The sequence below is a fragment of the Lissotriton helveticus genome, chromosome 5_1 (assembly GCF_964261635.1).
Source record: "Lissotriton helveticus chromosome 5_1, aLisHel1.1, whole genome shotgun sequence".
Taxonomy (NCBI): Eukaryota; Metazoa; Chordata; class Amphibia; order Caudata; family Salamandridae; genus Lissotriton; species Lissotriton helveticus.
Window position 1 is genome coordinate 1,575,747,256 of NC_136065.1, and position 20,172 is coordinate 1,575,767,427.

At 42.1% G+C, this 20,172-nt stretch overlaps 1 protein-coding gene across 3 annotated transcripts in view; it reads right to left on the minus strand.

Moving 5' to 3' along the window:
* Positions 1-20,172, minus strand: part of TAF8 (TATA-box binding protein associated factor 8) — a 79,983-nt gene that overhangs the window by 18,464 nt on the left and 41,347 nt on the right. For all 3 annotated transcript variants that reach the window (XM_078644715.1, XM_078644718.1, XM_078644717.1), the window contains 3 exons: positions 20,047-20,171; positions 10,696-10,843; positions 5,809-5,951 (listed from right to left, as the gene is read on the minus strand). In XM_078644715.1, coding sequence (XP_078500841.1) covers positions 5,809-5,951; positions 10,696-10,843; positions 20,047-20,171 — 416 coding nt within the window. The remainder of the gene's footprint in view (positions 1-5,808; positions 5,952-10,695; positions 10,844-20,046; position 20,172) is intronic.

The following is a 20,172-nucleotide window of genomic DNA, read 5'->3' on the forward strand; positions in this document are numbered from 1 at the left end:
ACAATATATATGACTGCAATTTTTCAGTATATTTGAAAATTTCAAAATGCATTTATGTATTTTGGGGTGGTAAGGTATACACTATACTCTATAGTATGTTGTACTATGTTATACTATGCATAGATTAGTAAATATGACCATAGTTAGCGTGGAGTGGGTGTCATGTATTCCTATAGGTTCTGAATCGATCCCCCTATTCCTGACCCTATTCTGGTTAAACTAACTATCAAGTTAACTAACAGTCAGCCCATGAGGCAAGAACAGCCCCCATGATGCAGATACCGTTATCTGACGCAGTCACACTACGGCACAGGAACGTGTTATCTGATTAGGTCATAACGCTTGAGATCTAATTAGACAAGCGACATTCCTCCAGCCCCTGATAAGGCATACGACGTTCTCATAACAAATCAAACCTATGACAACCTGGAAAATCCGTGCGGCCATTGTTTTGATTTCACAGAGAACTTCAGCAAAAGAATGTGCTAACGAGCAAGTCGTATGACATCTTTATTGACGTATCTATGTCCATCCTTACGTCAATCTCGGCACCTTTAAGGTATAAATATTGCCGATCTTGCCCTATGCAAACACACGCGTGGTGACGAGACGGAGCAGCCATACTTGCCGAAGCCGAGAGCAGAAGCAGACCCCGCTGGCAGCAGCCCCGCCTTCCTGACGCGCTGAGAGACGCGCTGCTATCTCAAGCCGAGAGACCCAGCACCGGCGCTTTCGGGCAGCCCTCGCAGGCAGCCTGGAATATCGAGAGCAGAGAAAGAGATACCATTCCTCATTCATCCTAAATTCCAGGTACAGAACTGAATAACCCCTCACAGAGAATTCTTTAGTTATTCACTTGGCAAAAACAAACTTAACTTAAAACTGTAACTTTCTATTCCCGCCCACGCATTAGACTTAGGTCAGGTACACGGGGTAGGCGTATTTAGAAACACCAGTTGAGTACGTTTAGTCAAATGTATATGTGTATGTAAATATATTTTAATCATTTTAAACATCATATGGCTCAGAAACCATATCAATGTTTTTACAGTATTATTTTATACTATTGCTTTTAATGTATGAACTTTACTTAACTATAAGTATTGCAATAATATCGATCCATTTCTCTTGTACAAGAAAAGAGACTGATCAATAAATAACACCTTTTTATTGAACACGCCCGTCTCTTCCTTTTCTCTACAATCTGATGAGACTAAGAATGCACGTACTGACTGAGTAAAATAATTGCCTTGTGCTCACACGACTCTTGAGATTGACTCTTGATTAGGGGAGAGCAAAGTTGTCATGTTCTATGGTTGTCAGAAACTAAATCCCTTCTTGTCTAATCAGGGGAGTTAATTCTTTTCTGAACATTCGAGAAAGTTTCTAGCGAACTCTGAGCTACGCTGGCAAACCCAAAACTTAAGTCTAGTATCGACAGTAGTAGACCTAGTTAACGTCTGGCCTAGGCCTTTACTGCTGTAGGTACTATTCCAATGCGCAGAGCCTATTGGGAAAATAGGAACTACACTACAGTGGGAAATAGGGGGTGGAGGGAAAGTGAATTTGCAATTGTTCAGCAGATTTGTAGAAGCAAATATTCTTACGTATATCTGCTTATGAGAAAATGGAAATCACAAAGGTTTGTTAAGAGAACACTTTCCAGACCTAGTTCTGTAAATGTTTGAGAATTCCTAGCAGTCATAAACCTGCACAAATACAAGGACATTTGCTTTACCTGGGGATGCAATTTTGTGACTTCCTTCAAAAATGTATACCATTATTTATTTTACTCTTGACCATAAAGGTTTTACACAGATTCTGCATTATAAATCTTAGCTTTTAAATATTACCATTCAACAAACACATTTTACTAAATGATACCTCAAAGAAATGGCATTTACAGTTGCACAATAGTTTAGCTAAACACTTTTGCAAATTTGTGGGTACATTTTATTTTTAAAGCAAATAATCACCAATTTTGCTTTCATGGTTTTGGATGTACTTGCATACAATAAAAGAGCTATTTGTGAGAAAGTAGTTTCAAATTATTAACATTTCATATCAGCACCATACCAGCACCACACCTCCTAGGGAGTGTTCTCAATTTGTTAGCTACACATCCCCTGTAGACACAGGCAGTCGCCGCCCGTCAGCCTGTGGGTATATGCACACATGGGAATAACTACGTGTGTGCACGGTTGAGTGTTTTGCATGTGGTGCCGGTATGAACTCTGATGGCAACCACCTGGTAAATATACCATTACTACTGAGCTGCATGTGTTACCTTCTGGGCAAAGATGCCTGGTGATATTTTAATGTTTTAAGATGTCCTTACTGGTTGGCACCATCTTTATTTTCTTTTCCTGTTTGTCATTCACCCTTGGCTCATATTGAAGTACCCGTGAGGTGAAGACTTGCCCGAGACCTGATGAAATTGCCACAAGGTATTTGGCAATGAAACATGTTGGCCTTTCCTAACTGAAGTGGCATGAAACATGCTGTTCCTTTTTTAATCTTTAGTGGGATCACGGCATCTAAATGAACTAGGCTTATTTGCAAGTGAGTCACAACTAATTTTAGCTTGGACAAGGGAGTTTACCCTTTCTCTCACCACAGGCTCTAGTTTGGATAGAACGACACAAGCACTCTTTGTGCATCCTTCCACATATCACTTTTTATCTTCTTTTTTCTTCACCTCCTAAATATAAGTTTGGCACCAAGTCACCAATGATGAATAACTGAGCAAACTGGTGAGTACCTACCAGCAGCTACCTTGGTGATGCTTACATGAGGTACTTTCTGACCTTTTTTTTTTTACAAACGTGAGACTAGAGGTACTCTAGTTGCATCCCATGGTTGGCACTCATCATTAGTTGTCTTTCCTTATGATAAGAAAACGACTTTCATTCAATATTCAAAACTTGATCGTTTATTATATTTCTTAGTTCAAATATTCCATGTTTGAAAACTCAGTTCAATTTCATTACAGATCATGGTAATCATTTGCAAAAGTGTAGGCACTGTCATTTATGAATAACTGAGCAAACTGGTGAGTACCTACCAGCAGCTACCTTGGTGATGCTTACATGAGGTACTTTCTGACCTTTCACATATTTTTCTTGTTGTATACACTACCAAGCAGGGGTACAAGTGTGGTGGACTGCCAAACATTAACAAGCATTGGCATAGCCAATAGGTCTCGCCTTTGGGACCTTATAAGTGTTTAGCCACCTAAGGCCACCCTAGATGCCTGGGTGTGGCCTGGGCTCATGAGCCACCCCCGGACACCTGAGGCATGTGACACAGAGGGCAGAAGTCCTCCCGTGACACGGCAGCTACTCAGCCCCGAAGCAGGGGCTACCCCTTACCCATGGCTCTTGGCTCTGCTGCCGCTTTTTATACGTTTTCTATGGTATTAGATGCCAGTCACGGTGGATACTGCTTTTTCCTAACCTTCCGCGCCCTCTGTCTCAGTGTGTGTCCTGTGCCCACATTAGTCCTGCCGTGGTCAGCACTGGCATCAGTGTAAGGTTATCAAACAAAAAACGTAGTTCATCATAGACGCAGGTGGTTCTTGCTGAACCCATCGTTTTTTCAAGAAAGGGGTGTGTGTGTGGGGAGGGGGAGTGGTCGATGTCACTTGGGAACTTCAGAGGTAGAGCAGCAGTGGTGAGATGTCAGCTTGTGACGACCTTCGTTGGAATAATAATCGCAAGAAATGACGCACGAATGAGAGATGTGCTGTAGTTGGTGACATGTTTTGAGGGTCTGCTGCTCCTATTAGCACTCCCACTGTTTGTGATCTCCAAGCTACGCATCTGTTACAAATTAATCACTTATTTCTAAAGAGCGTGCCTAGGTCCAGGGCAGCACTTGATGCGTTCGTCCATGGACTTATGAAACCAAAACAAGTTATCTTAAACATTCTGTGCTCATTTGCCCTATTAGAGGAGCACCTTCAACTCTAACTAAACACCACGAGAAAAACACACATGGAGATAATCACTGGTGCACACAATAAAGTCAATAATACAGGAAGTTCATAGATTTTGAAAGTCTTCTGTTCTTTCTTTAATGGATTCTTTATTTTCTCTTTTTAAGATATACAGGCACAGCCAACGCGTTTCATTCCCTTTAATGCCTCGGGAATTTCATCAGGGCATTGAAATGTATCATCTAAATCCGATGGTCCAGAATGTAGCCCGGGACAAAACCAAAAGCACACGCACAAGCGTGTGGTGAGATTTCTAAAGCCCTTACATTAAGTCTAAAAAGTGGACACCCAGGTCCAGCTGCTATTGGAATTTTTCAAAAGCAAGTGTTAGGGCAGAGATTATCATCCTGTCCCCAGGATCCTTGGAAAAGCTTTTGGGTACGAGTACAATCAGGTCTATTAGATATATTGCCATACAAAATGTGTCTGATAAAGGAAGCCAGCAGAGGTATGTCAGTATAAGGGTTATGTGGTCTTATTTCTGGAGGCCTATGATTAGATGTGCTGCTGCATGCAGGATGTCCAAAAGGGAGGGTCAGTGTGGATTACCAGACCAGAACATGTCAAGTACTGATATCGTCAGACCAGGACTTCTCAACCTAGTATATTGCCAAACCCCAACTTGCCTGCTTCCTGACACCCAAGGAGGAGAGCAGGGCATTGCCCTATTACTGTACTCTAGAGGGGTATATTCCCTAATAGAAATGTAAAAAACTATGGACAGCAAATTTAGCTGTCTGCCTGAAATCACATTTACGTTTTTTGGTATTCACTAACAGTATGCCTCAAAAGCTGTACTAGTCACAAAACTAATCGGCTAGATTCGTTCTGTGATTAATCTTGTGGGCTAATATTCAGCTATGCAGAGTTCTACTAAGAGTAGACATTTACAAAGGGGAAATGGAGTAGCCTGTGCAAATTCATTTTTTTTCTCTCCGTGCCCAAAACATGTTTCCCTGATTCCCCAGTAAATCTGATGATCATTTGTTCCCCTTCTCATTTTGCAAGGGTGTAAATCTCCTACCATAGCCAGGACAGAAAGGGTGGGAGACAAGTTTGAGATGCCCACAATGTTTGTGTGCATTCCTTACCATTCCTTAGAACACCCCCATCTCACGCCTTGAGTGGTATTTAATAATGTGCACTTTTCCACATTTTTATGGTGCAGAAAACCATAGCAAATGCATTTACGCCTGTCAGGAATCCCTTTGTGAATTACTTGCAAGCGCAAATTAGTTTTTTTGGCCATAACTTTAAGCTTGTGACCAAAAACAGCTTTGTGAATAGGCTCTTAGGAGTCCTAATAGATGTGTGCATGGCCTGATTCCTGTCCAATATGGGCTCAATGAGACTGTCCCAAAGCCTCATTCCTGTACGCTACCAGTCCTGTCAGATCAGTGCACGTCCTTATTCCTGCACACAAAGGTATATACTAGGCTATCCAATGTCCTCATTCCAATGGACTATTCGAGCAACCAGACCAGGCCATGGCCACATTCCTGTATATTATTGTACCTACCACACCAGTGCATGCCTTCAGTTCCTATATGTGACAAGGTAAACAGAACATGACTCCTCAAAAAACCCACGAGCTTCCCACTGGGCTAGGGCCTGAACCCCAGGCACTAGACAACACAGAAAGGCAACACATTTACGGATCCTCTCATATGCTACAGATTTCCCTCAATACTCCCCTTCTTACATACTATGAAGCCTAAATTATCTAGACAATTTACAACCCCCTACCTACATCCCATTGGGTCCCTATAAACTGCACAACTTTCGTTTGGTAATTCTGACTCAATGCCTACCGAGTGCAAGTGCAATGACAGATTCTCTGTATCCGTCTGGTCATCTTGTTCGGAGGAGTCCGTCTCCTCCATCTGCTGCATCTCCAGCTCGGAGGGGAGCAGGGCGTTGAGGTACGGAATGGAAAAGGCATTTGCTGCAATCACTGCAGAGAAAGAAGATATAGTTACTTTTTAGGAATCACAACATGGAAAACTAGTACATCCCTTATGAATCAAGGCCACAGAAGCTACAACAGGGCCTTATCTTAGAATCCAGCTTGTCCAGATGTGATAATCACGGAGTATTATAGAGCATTTCATCTGATGCAAAGCAATAATTCAACAGAGGTGGGCAAGTCTCACCAGTGTCATGGTCAGCTCTATAATAAAACACCAATCATTTCAGCAATATATAAACCAGTGACAGGTGACGATAGTAGTGTATAGGCTCAGTCAGTCCCCTCAACAACGCAAATGTATATCTCTTTCCAGATTTTAGTTTTATCTATTTATTATCAGTAACATTTGGAACAAAAACATATTTTACATAGATATATTGGAGTGATGTGGTTAACACAGCTTAAGACATTGCAGTTACTGTATGGAGGAATCAGGCCAGTTTTGTAATTGTAGTTGGTGAAGGCCTGCCTATACATAACTAATGCCAAAACATAACTAGTTAATAAAACATACAGCCAATAAAAAATACTAACAGAAGAATGGGGGCAGTCATCTTTCAGGCAATGTCTCTTCAGAGCTACCTTGAATTTTTGTAGAGGTTAGGTAACACAAATATCTGGTATATGGTGAAAGGCGGTTTGCAGTTGATGGATCGTAGATCTAGATTTGGTGTATTTTGAAAAAGAATGACCGAGTTATTTGGGGATTGACCATTAGGGCAGATTTGTGCCATAACTTGTACCAGGCCCACTGCAGGGGACTGAGCAAACTGGCTTGGTAGCAGTGTACAGTGGAGGGGGTGGGCAGGGGAAGGTGTTTGTCTACGATGAAGAGGGTTCAGGTAGTAGAGCTTAGGACCGTATTTACTGGTACAACAAGATAGAGGGGAGGCCAATTAGACGACTATTTTCTGATTTAACTAATTAGCATTTTGATTGTGTTCAAGAGAAGATGTGAGCATAGTTGGAAAGGTGCTGCTGTGCAATCAAAGTTTCCATTTTCATGAATGGGTTGAAGGGTTCTGTTGAAGAAGAGAAATCAAGAAACTCTGTTTTCGTGTGGTTCTGCATACGAAACCGTAATCAATCATTTAGTGGAGAGAAGAAGATGGGAAGAAAAAAAATGTGGGGTTCATCTGCTGAAAATAAGTACATTATGTCTGCCCTTAGGGAACAACAGTCCTTTCATCCATTCCCACTGTTGAATGATAATCTGCTTTTGTATAAGCCTTCACCAATCTGTCTGGCATGTCGTGGCTAAAGTACTCTTTAGAGGATTCAATAAATTGCTAATTTTCAACAACTGCTGATCTGTTCTAAATGTAAAAACAAAGTGCAGTTGTAATCTGAGACAAGAACAGAGGTTTGAAATAAAAGTCCATCTCTCAAACTGGCGTACCCTGGTGTGGTGGAGCGAAAATTCAAAGGAGTTTGACATGAATTGAATTGCCACCGAACCCATTTTGATTTGATCTGTAAGCCCCTATTGCATCTTTTGTGCTGCTTTTGACCATCAAGCACGCCACTAGTTGTTAAGGCCTAAGTGAGAGACTCCTTTAAACAAGAACAAATTACCACTATGAGCAACACCTGCATGCTTGCAATCCCAAAGTGAAGCCAGGAACTTGTGTGACATTGAATGAGATTTCGACGGGGCACACTGGCACAAATCCTTTAGAGGGACTAAGGGCATTAGAGGCAGATGGCACATAGATGAAAAAGATTTCGGGAGGTGGGGGTGGAGGGGGGGGGGGGGGGGGAAGACACAGAATGCTTTATGAAATTTCCAAGTGACAGACGATCCCTGGGGATGAAGTGTCATGAAGGATCCTAGAACTGAAGGGTACATGGAGACTTTCCAACAACAGACTGAGTTCAGAGATAACCCAAAGATGGAGCGGGCAAAATGACTTGACCTGCCACGAGCCATTGTATGTAATACCTTGAGCACATCGGCTCTTCAGAAACCAGAGTCACCGAGGCCTCTATGGGAGAAATGTTCAATGAAGGCTTCGCAGAAACAGAGGTGTAATATTCTGTGTATTTTATACTTTTAACATTGCAATTCTATCTATGTGTATTCCCTGTATTCTGTTACTATGGCTCTTTAGAATGCTGTTGTGTTCACTGAGTGCATTCCATGTTGGGAGCACTCTGGCTTTGACCACGACATGACTGGATCGTTGTTTCACATCTGCTAACTTAATAAACAACCTTTTAATTACAACTCTGGCTCCCATGGATTTCTACATAATTTTACTGGCGACGAGGATGGGACCCTGCTTTGTCGTGTTGTTTGACTGTTGATGCAAGTCATGTTGACCTTGGTGCCACTTTGACGCAAAATGAGTGTGGGATTGAAAGAACTATCAGTTTTGCATCCAGGGTTTTGAGATCTGCTGAAATACAATACTCCGTAATAGAAAAGGAGCTCTTAGCTTGTACCTGGGCTATTGAGAAGTTTAGGCCATTCATTTGGGGTAGGCGTTTTTTGCTTCAAACAGATCACAAACCTTTAGTTAGCATTTTGGGTGGTGGAGCTACCAAGTGTTGTACACCTAGGATTTTGAGAATGGTGACTAGACTTTTACAATATAATTTTGATGTGGTGTATATTGCAGGTGGAAAAAACGTGAGAGCAGATTTTTTGTCCCGATTTCCACCTCCAGTTTGTGATGATGATGTTGATATCTCTTTTTCCAATCTTATTGAAGAAGACTGCGATGATTGTTTAGTTGCTTGTGTAGACATCCCTGAATTACATGTTTGCTCTGAAACAGAGTGGAGAAAAGCTTTTGAAGGTGACAGTGTTCTTCAGGATGTGTGCAATTTTGTCAAAGTGGGTTGGCCGCGTGAGAAGGTTTTGTCTGCTTCTTTGCAACCTTTTTCTAAGGTCGAACATGAAATTTCCATTGAGGATGGCATCCTACTGCGTAATGACAAAATTATTCCTCCCTTTGCATTTAGGAAAGACATCATTGTGAAAGCCCATGAGGGTCATTTGGGTTGTTCTCTCACTAAGCGCAGAATTCGTGACGTGTTCTGGTGGCCTGCTATGGATTCGGATATTGATCTTTTTGTTGCCGACTGTTGTATCTGTAGGTCCTCAGATAAGAGTCTCAAAACCTGGGTTCCTCCTCTTATGCCTGTTGAGTGTCCTGATCGTCCTTGGGCCAAACTCGGGATCGATCTAATGGGACCCTATTCTGTTTTGAGTGGGTGTTCTAAATTTATTTTAGTCCTAGTTGACTATGCTTCCAATTGGCCAGAATTTAAGTTGTTAAAGGATACTGATACTAAGACTGTCATTGAATTCTTGTGTGATGTTTGGAGTAGGGAAGGGTTTCCTGAAGTGTTGGTTTCCGACAATGGGAAGCAGTTTGTGAGTCGTGAATTTGATGATTTTCTATCCAAATCTGGTATTAGGCATATTAAGAGTTCCCTTTATCATCCTCAAGGGAATGCCCTTGTTGAGAGGATGAACAGAGTTGTGGGAGATTGTGTAAAATGGGCTAGGAGTAGTAATGTTGAGGTCAGTAAGGCCTTGAAGAGCATGATTTGGTTTTATAGGACTACTACTCATTCCTCCACCAAGGTTTCTCCCTTTGAATTAATGAGAGGTCGCAAACCTAACACGTCGTATTGTCCTGGATGGATGTCTAAGTGGATGAAGTCTACATCTGACGTCTCGAGTCTCATGTCCATTGTAAAGGATAATGTTTTACTTGCACAGTCCAAACAAAAAGAAAATTTTGATGTAAAAAAAGGTACGAAAGAGAGTGTTTTAGAGGTTGGGGACTGTGTGAGAATTAGGAAGTCTGTACATGTACACAAAGGAGAAAGCAAGTTTGGTCCTCCTGTGAAAGTTGTTAAGATTGTGGGCAATGCTGTACAAGTAGAAGGAGGTTTCTGGTGGAATTTAAACAAAGTTGCTAAGGTCATCAGTAACTCTTCAGCTGTCACTAATGGAACTTCTACCTCGTATCCCGCTGAAGGATCTTTCACCAATCTTCTTACCTCCAAAACTCCTTCCTCTGAATTGAGTATTAGGAAGAGTACTCGCACTGTAAATAGACCTTTGAGGTTCAGAGAATAATTTCATTTCTGTTTTCTCTCCCTAGTATTGTTTTTTATTTACTTCATTTTGTTGAGAAAGGGAGGTGATGTAATATTCTGTGTATTTTATACTTTTAACATTGCAATTCTATCTATGTGTATTCCCTGTATTCTGTTACTATGGCTCTTTAGAATGCTGTTGTGTTCACTGAGTGCATTCCATGTTGGGAGCACTCTGGCTTTGACCACGACATGACTGGATCGTTGTTTCACATCTGCTAACTTAATAAACAACCTTTTAATTACAACTCTGGCTCCCATGGATTTCTACAAGAGGCTTCCCACAGGTGAATTGTTTATTGAAGCTTCCGAAGGACAGGTGGCTGAGGAGTAATCCAAAAGACTGATAGGGGCTTGACACTTTCCTGAAACGAAGGGGGGGAGGATGTTTCATCAACACTGAGAGTCAATGAGGTGTCTGAATGACTGCTGCGGCAGGGGAGGTTCATAGGGTCAGAACTTTAGTTTCACTTGTGCACACGTTTCTCTATAATAGGGAGGCAAGGAAGCTCGCAGAAGCTGGGACAGAGGGGTATCAGTACATTCGTACAAACATTGTGGTACTGACATCGGGAGAGATGCATGTGATCCCACTGACAACAGTGACCCTTACGTGGGAATGTGCTGACGTCATCCTTAAACAGGCTGTGAGTCTCTCCAGTCTTTGCTATGAATCTGGTGAGGGCCCTCTCCACGTCCCGACGTTGGGATGCCGCTTTCTCACGCAGGATCTGATAATCTGACACTGGTTCACGGTATGTCTGAGGGGAGACAGAGAGACAGGTAGGTGCATACAAAGGAAGCCACTAAGATCATATCTACATAAACTTTAAATAGAGAGCTCCAAAAGACATCCGAGTGGCGAGATCTGCTGCTCGTGTATCCTGGAGTTCAAAGCCCTTCGGGACCACACGAAAGAGACATCCTGGGAAGACTAAACTTTTCTAACAATCCTGCTTAGGTAAATTCATGTTATCTCTTACCATCCACCCAATCCCCGCCCCCCACGTACTAACCATTTCTCTCTGCATACGAATCACATGCCTATCACAAATACAACAAAGAATCATCTCCCCTAAAAATCCCTGCATCTCCCCACAAGAGCCTGTCATTTTCCATAGTGTACATAACCCATCATTCTGTCAAGATACAAAAATAGTACTCAAACACTGACAACTAGAACTTGGGGAATCCCCTACATCCATTAGGCCCAATAGTTGACTTCATAATCACAACATGCATCATACAGACTTCCTTAAGTCAAATGTACATTTTATGTGCCTCTTGTTTTATCTCACTCACCATCTTCTGTACCAAATATCACTTTTTTTTGCCATTGTATATTTCTTCTGTTTGAGGCGGTTATCAGATAAATACAAGCATAAGACAAGAAGCAGTGTTTAAGAACCAGCAAGACTTCTGACACTGAAAAGAAAGCATCATCAATGAGAAACAGTAGCGGCTGTAACAGGTTAAAAGTGGTGGGGCCGTAAATACATCACTCGGATTGGATTTAGCTACCTGTGCACACCAGACCAACTTTTTCAAGGGGCTCCAGGGGTATTCTCTTCCAAGAAAATGTTGAAAATTAGAGGGTGTATTTTACTGAATAGTTTGTGCAAGAAAATGAGCCATCGGGGATTTTGCATCTCTCTACATGTCCGCCATTGGTAGGTCCCTGTCATATATTGGATCCACCACAGTAGTAGTCATTTCAACAAGAGCTGTTGCAGTGCTGTAGGCTTCCCGAAACCCAGATTGGGCCGGTTGCAAGGCATTGGAGGTCTCCACAAAGTTGTCCAGTTGACGAAACACCATCTTTTCACAGACCTTAGCCTTAGCTAACGCCGGCAACAAAGAAATAGGCCGGTAGCTTGACGGGGCAGATGGATCCAACCCGGATGGTTTTTTAGAAGCGGCAGTAATTTAGCCTGCTTCCAGCAGATCGGAACAGTCGCGGTTAGAAAAGACAGGTTAACGATCTGAGTGACCTCCACACAAACTGTCTCAGCTACTCCACACAACACTCGAGCCGGACATGGATCGGTTGGGGACCCAGACTTCATGGACCTCAAAACTGCCAGAATATCCGCTTCTGCGGAGGGAGAGAATCCCTCAAACTGGCAAGTTTAGGCGCAGGCAGAGAGGGCAAAGCAGGCGAAGTCCTGTGGTCAAGGCAAACAGTAAGCAGACCATCCTGGATTTTCACAATTTTGTCTATAAAAAAAGGAGGACAACTCCTCGCACCACTGTTCTGAAGAAGGCAACAGAGGTTGTTCAGCACAAGGAGAGAGGAAACTTTTTACAAAAGAAAAAATTTATTTGCTGTTATTATTAGCCTTCGCAATTCTTCCTGTGTAGTATCTGCCCTTTGCTGTCCTAATCGCAACATAGTATTCTCTCTGGGCAGCTCGCAGAGCTGTTTTTGCAGCCGGCTGATAACCCTGTCTCCAGTGACGTTCAAGTTTTTTACAACCCAATTTCATTTCACGCAAAGCATGAGAAAACCATGGCTTGGAGGGGGAGAAACGCATTCTGCGAACAGATCCCTGATTCACCGAGGCTGGACCCCCTCTCAATCCATGCGTTAAAACTCATCACGGCCTCACCCACCTCAGAACCCAGCAGTGGTCGGTCCCAGGGTTGGGGTGTCTGAAAGAGTGGATAAATTAATCTTCTGGGGGTGTGCATGTCCCTACAGATTTATCCAGAGACCACGAGAACCTAATTAACTCATGATCCGACCATGTCACTCTTTCAGGGCGGCACATGGAAATGGAAAATTGGAACAAACTAAATCAAGTAGATGCCCCCCAACATGCGTCGGTGACTCAACCCATTGTTTAAGTTGAGCAAGATTTAAGGCATCAGCTAGACACCGTGCCTCCGTAAAATCTGGGGCGTCCGCATGGATATTAAAGTCCCCTAGGGGGAGGAACTTCGGAAATCTCAGTGCACGAGGCACAATTACATCCTCCAAAGCCGTAATAAACTGCCCTGCATATCCAGGAGGCCGATACACCAGTGTACATCCCAACGTAAAATGAGGATTTAACACAAGGGAAAAATGAAGCATCTCCCCTTCGCCCATGTCATCAGAGGGCTCATAGGAAAAACTCCATTTATCCCTATATATCACGGCAACACCGCCTCCTCTTCCTAACAAGCGGTCTGCCCTCGTGATTTTAAAGCCCCTGGGGATGGCAAGCTCCACCACTGCGGCGCAGGAATCATTAAGCCATGTCTCAGTTATAAAAAACAGGTCCAACTGGTTGTCTGCCAGAAGCTCAAAAACATCAGCAGCATGTTTAACCAGGGACCGGGCGTTGATAAGCCCTGCAGAGATCATGTTATTATTAACGCTTCCCGGGACGTAGCTGATGGCAGTGGGATGAAAACAAAAATGACTGGCTGGGCATATCCTAGAGGAACAATCAGCAACTACCCACGGGCTGGCCTTTCCACACTTTGCTGTATTTAGTGCCATTAACTTGTTGCGAGCATACCCTCTCATGGCGGCTCTCCGCTGCGAAGATAAAGGGGCAGGGGATCTGGCACTGAGCACGTCCGGAGCACGGACGGGCACAGACGGGGCCTCCTTTGGCGATCCTTCGGCGCGCCAGCGGCGCGCGTCTGCTGCGCGCCCGAGCTAACATTTGAAATTTATGTTCCAAGACCCTCCCCCAGCTAGACCGCTACCTACGGTCCGCCGGGATCCGGGCCTCACGCAAGATGGCGCCCTACCCTGCCCTCCACAACAAACGGCACACAGAGCCGCGGTGGACCGGGGCGGAAGGAGCGAGCCAAAGGTAAGCGAGTCACCCACAGAGCACAGGAGTTTAAAAGTCAATTATTAAAAAGGGTCAAACAATTTCAGCAAACACAGGAATTTTTAAAAGTTAATTATAAAAAAGGTTCCTAACAGTTTTTTACAAACACAGCTGATGGTAAAAGTTAAGCAGAAGAGAAATCACTCGCAGTCTGCCCCACCTTACAAGCGGGTAACGAGGAGCTGCCACCACCTTGTGTAACCGATTAGTGCTAAGCAGGGCAAATAGGTGGATTGATGATAATGGAATACTATCCACCTATCAAGCAGGATTTTGCTCCCATGTTAGCACCATCAACCAAGTTTTTAGATTTATGATGTTATATTGGAACACCGTTTGTAGATCTTAAATCTGCATTTGATCTAGTGCCCCCTAACAAACTTTGGGCCACTCTTAAAGAAGCTGGGATGCCCGCAGAGATTCTTTCATTCATCATAAAACTACATGTTTCCACCTATGCCCAAGTTAGGTGGGGTCAGCAGGGGGAGACAACTGAACGTTTTCCGGTGGACAGGGGAGTGAGGCACGGGTGTGTGTTGGCCCCTACCCTTTTCTCTTTGTTCATTAATAAAGTTGTCTCATACTACTCTGAATATCCCACTGATTCTCCTACTCTAGCTGGCTCGAGGGTTCCTTTAATAATATTTGCAGACAACACCTTAATCTTGTCTAAAACACAAGCTGGTCTGCAAAGAGCCCTTGACAGATTTAGTCTTTTTTGTAATGACCATGATCTTGTAGTCAATGTTGATAAGACAAAATTCATGGTCTTGCATAAAAACAAAACAGTGAAAGCCAGAGTGGAAATGACTACTGGATCCCTTGAACAAACTGACTTGTTTACCTACTTGGGTGTTACAATGGGCAAAAGAATGAATTGAAAGCCACAGATGGATTTGCTATCTTAAAGCATAATCAACTAGCAGGGGCACTTCTAAAAGAACACCGTTTATCAAAAAACAAACCTATAGCTCCGGTTTTGGCTATTTACCAAGGAAAGGTTAAAGCCTCAATAATCTATGGAGCTGAACTCGGGCTTCGAAAACTTAGTTCCTTTAGTTCAAGCGCAGAACAAGTTTTGAAAGACATTGGCCAATCTTCCCCAGTCAACACCACTTAGACCCTTACTTTTAGACCTGGGTGTATTTCCTTTGTGGAGGCAGCGGGTTACAGACCGCTTGCCTTTTGGCACCGGCTTTGGACCACCCTGGAGTTAGCTCCCTGTGCGCAAGCTCTTAAGCATACTAGAGAAGCTGATAAAACCAACAAAATCTCATGGCTACAAAGGATTAAGGTTATATTATTGGATACGAGCCTCAACCACTTGTGGCTGGACCCAGAAGGGAATTCCTTTCCCTCAAAATCAGAATTTAAAGCCTTATATAGGGATATGGTCTGGCAGAAGTCTCTTTCTGCGGTGAATGGCGAATCCCTAACAGGTCTCTTTCTGGGCCACAAAATTGAACATAGACTGGAGGCCTACTGGGATACTATTACCAGCCCTGGTGATAGGAAGCTCTATCAAAAAAGTGGGGGAATGTTCAAGACATAAATGATCACACCTGTTCATGTGAGGAAGAGACCTTGCCGCACATTCTTTTTGTTTGCCCTGCATCTTAGGCCCCTCCCCACAAATGGCTAAAGCCAGTTTGTGCTAAAATAGGAACAAGATCTTGCCAAACGGCTTTGCGTATTTTAAAAACTGATACCAGCGAAGTCATAGTCATTGCTATGGCTAGTTGCGTAATTATGTAATTATGTAGTTGCGTAATTATGTAATTATGTAATCATGTAAATGACTTCAATGAGCTATGGTGCTTTCTAGTCTCCTCAAATTTAACTTGCTTATAAGATTGTGATCCTTTTAATATAAATCTGTGTAATTATGGTTATTTCTTTCTTTTTAGGAGGAATTTTATTAGTTTTAAGAAAAGGTTTTATGACATGTATTTTTAGTCTGTTTCGTTTTATTGGAATTGTATTGAATTTTATCTTGCAACACCATAATTGGTTTTAATGAGTTAAGTTTAGATTTTTTTATAGCTTTTTATATATGTCTTTTATGATTGCTTATGATCGAATAAAGACTAATTGAATTGAATTGAAGCATTGAAGACAGTTTACCAGGGTAAACCTTTCTTGTAAGATAATATCTAGCACCCCCTGACATCACGACCTAACGACTTTTGGGACCCTTTGAAAGGATACCTCACGACTGATCCAGTAGATACACCGGCTGCAAGGGGATAAATATAGCTGTTGCGACCATATCAATCTAGGGCACTAAAAATGTGACTGTACTATGTATTTCATGGTACTCATTAGCCTACACCTTACCAAGTTACCAACTGGGTTGTAAGTTGATTTCGCTCTGATACTCTGCTGTAAATTCAAGATAATGTTGGTGATTACAGGTTACAAAGTGGATATCGATCAGTATTAAGAAGTAATGCACATTCCACCAAATTGTTCTGCTATTGTCTTAAGTTTGAAAAAGACTGTTACAAAAAGAGCAGGTTAAACTACATTTTACAGGATGACTCTGCCCGAAATGTATACAATTCCAGAAAATGCATATATGTGTCTGTAATAACTGTAGACTCTTTGTTTGGTGTTTTTCAAAACTCAATAAATACGATAAAAATAAAAAAGGTTATATTTAGCAGTAAAATCTCAGAGAGAAAAACAGAATCAAGAAAACTACTGCAACATACATAGGTCAACACTACAACTATCTGAACATGTTTCAAAGAAACATTAAAATCAGAATCACTTTTACCTGTCACTGACCATGTACCCAAACTCTCCAGAGGTGGCAAGATTGATCTAAAACTTTGCAGAAAAGTGGGTGACTACATAATCAGTTTAGACACAGTTTTCCCTGGTGTTAACATAGAAGCATAAAGCATCACTGGCTATATTCAGATAACATTTAATATTACATAGCTAACATCTCAAGCACAACAACATTTTCTTGACTTAACATCTCTTGCCAACAAGACAAATCACTGGAAACTCCTCCACCTATACCTTTAGTCTCTTTTCATCACTATAATCTCAGAGTGAACTTCCTCGGCCCCAAAACGATCTGTGAATTCTAATGACAACTACTGTCAGTGCTCCCTCCACCAAACTAAGTTAATAATGAAACAGTGCTAATAACTTTATGAAGATATAAGGATGCAACAATGTAACCATGAGCACTATTTATACTATGGCACGTATAAGATTCCTAGGTATGAATTTAATATGTACACATAGCTTTCCATTGATATACTGGGCATAATGGTGTACGTTAATGTTGATGAATAATAATTTATATCTTTTTTCCCCTCATAGATGTCTTCTGGGGTTCTATACTTTTACATACCTATAGAGATTTGATCATTGAACTAAAATGTTCTCATATTGTCTACACTTTCACATATTAACAAAAATGTAACTGGAGAATCAAATGCCGAGACTCTATAAGGAATCGAGTTATACTAAGCACCAGTTGGGGTAACCTGGATTTTATGTAATCATAAAACTTTCATTACACTCTTTAGGCATATTCCAATTCTTTTTCAAAATTTCTAAACACATCTTTAATTTCTTATTACACTACCTTTTATTCTATTACTAACATCATGAAGTATTCGACTTCCAAAATGCATCCAAAATTTGCAATGAATCTACTTAAAGATATCTCTTCTAACTCTCTTGCTTACAAAATATTATCTTTCAAGGACTATCCTCTTACTATCAAAAGTCTTCTTTAACGTAAGCATTCCAATATAACAGACACTTACGCTTTTGAGTTGTACTCGTTGGTATTAAAATACCGTCCACACTAGTCTTTAGTTACTTGAAATTGGCCATCTCAAGTCATGTTATTTCACACCACCATACAGTGGCATCTTGTTGCTATGTTATGTTAGGTGAGCTTATAGAGCACAAACAACTCACTCCCAAAGGAGTATCTTGGTGCTAGAAAAGCAGATCTAGGAAATTAATTAACAGATATATATAGTAATGGCAATTTTTCAGCAGTTTTTTAAGCCTTCCAAAATCGGGACAGGATCGAATGTAAAGAGGAAGACTATTCCACTGATGGGAGCTAAATAGGAAAATGATCGACCTATATACCTGTTCGCTCGAATGAGGTGAGGATTCAAGAGAGCTTTATCCTTGGACCTCAAGTTTCTGCCCAGACAATACCAGGAGAGCCTATATCCCAGGTAAGCGGGGCTATTCCAGCAAAGGGATTTGTGCTTAAGATACAGAAGCTTGAACAGATTACACTTTCTGACTGGCAGCCAGTGTCAAAAAAATGTCAAAAACTTGTATATAGCGCAACAAATCACCAGAAAGGTCTCAGGGCGCTTGTGTAGTGTAGTGTAGTGCTCCTAAGACAGGTACAGAGGGGAGCCAGCTGGAAATATACAAACCAGTTGGGCCGCAGTGTTTTGTACCACCTGCAGTTTAGAAAGGACAGTCTTGTTGGCAGCTACCAAAAAGTGTGTTCCCATAGTCCAGACTAAGAGAAGACTATGTAAGGCAGACAAGGGTCAGACGGAGACCCAGATCTAACCTTACCCAGCATTTCTCACACCTGATCTTGGGGCATTAGATGGCAATGCATTATAGTTTGCTGGTACGTTGGGCCTATCTGCCAATGGCGAAAATTCCTCACATAATCTGGAAATCTTATCCTTGAATAGTTAGCAAGTGGCATGTCCACCAAACGGCAATTCCAGCTTTTTCTCTCTCCGCTCAAATGGTAACAACCGGGGCGGACCAGGGGCACAGCAAGTAGACTAAGAAAGGTGTAGGAAAATGATCAAGGAAGCTCCTAACACCTCTCCCTGTGCCATGTTTTCCAACTCTAGCCTCCCAATTTCCAATAAAGATTTTACAAGGATTTAAACCCACCGGTTCTGATTAAACACTAAAATTAATGCTAAATTCACAATAAGAAAGAATCAGAATTTCAACAGAGATGGCATCGAAACATTAAAGTGCTGCTGCTTCACTGTATGGTACCTTGCCTTTTTCCGCTCCCTTTTCCCATAATTCTTCCAGAAATTGCCTCAATTTCTCGTAATTGATGGCACCGTATTGCCAACACATTTCCTATTAACCTAAAAAGTCCTATTATGAAATAGATTAAAGGCTCCTTAAGCTTCTAACTTAAGCCCACCTACTTTGAGCAGCATATCCACAAAGGAAAGTCTACAAGACACCAATTCTCCACTTGCCACATGGGACTTTTCTGCTGACTCGCAGGTGAGCAATGTCACTACGATGCCAGCTGTCCTGTTATTACACTGCATAGTAATTTATCTTACCAGGCAGACCTTTCAACCTTTTTTCTAACACAAATTTAACTGCAAGCGACCACTGAATGCCAATTTTTATCTTGCCCTTTGCTATAAAATGAATGTGTCTGAATAACTCTTACCTGGGGACTTCAATGCCGCAGCTGTATTCTAACCTTAGCTCTGACATGGTGGAGCCCTACCAGAGCTAACCTTTGTGGCAGGTGAACCCATCTCAAATCAGTAGGTTTCCCCCCTTGTTGGTGGAGGAGTAGTGCACAACAGCACTCCCTAGACCGACCATGTCACATGCTAACTAAGCCTGTCACCTCCATCAACAGGGCACCTCCTGGCCCCACATGTAGCAATGTCTGCCAAGAATGTCAATCTGCCTTTTATGCACCTAAAGAAGGGGACACAGGCCAAGTTACCGGGCCAACATAATGGGAATTGGGAGCTTGTCTCATCACTGGGGTAATCAACCATACCATGTGTCTTTCCCGCATTGACCTGCTAGATAACAGTCCCATACACCTTTCTAGCTAGTTATAAAGCATTACATCAGCACTGTGAGAATGACAGACCCACTAGCTTTGTGTTTTCTATTCTCACATAGCAGAGGGAGCATCTTCTAAGGAAAACATATATATTCTAATGTACCTAACTGGATTATGGGCAAGCTGCTTATTTATGTTCCTATTCTCATGGTTTCTGACAGTTGATGCTTTGCTGGCACTGGCTTTGATATTAGCTCTGTTATCTCTAGTCTCATATATATTTTGAAATGTCCGTATTTTTTCTTAAGAAGAGAGGTTTATGATATGTGGCACTTACAGGTGTTTTGATGTAGGTGTGAGGATCTGGAAACTCAGGGAAGTGACAGGGGATGTGGGATGGGTGTGGCTTGTTCTGTCCAGCAGTCAAAGCCTTTGCGACCACTGGGTGATTTGTCACAGGAGC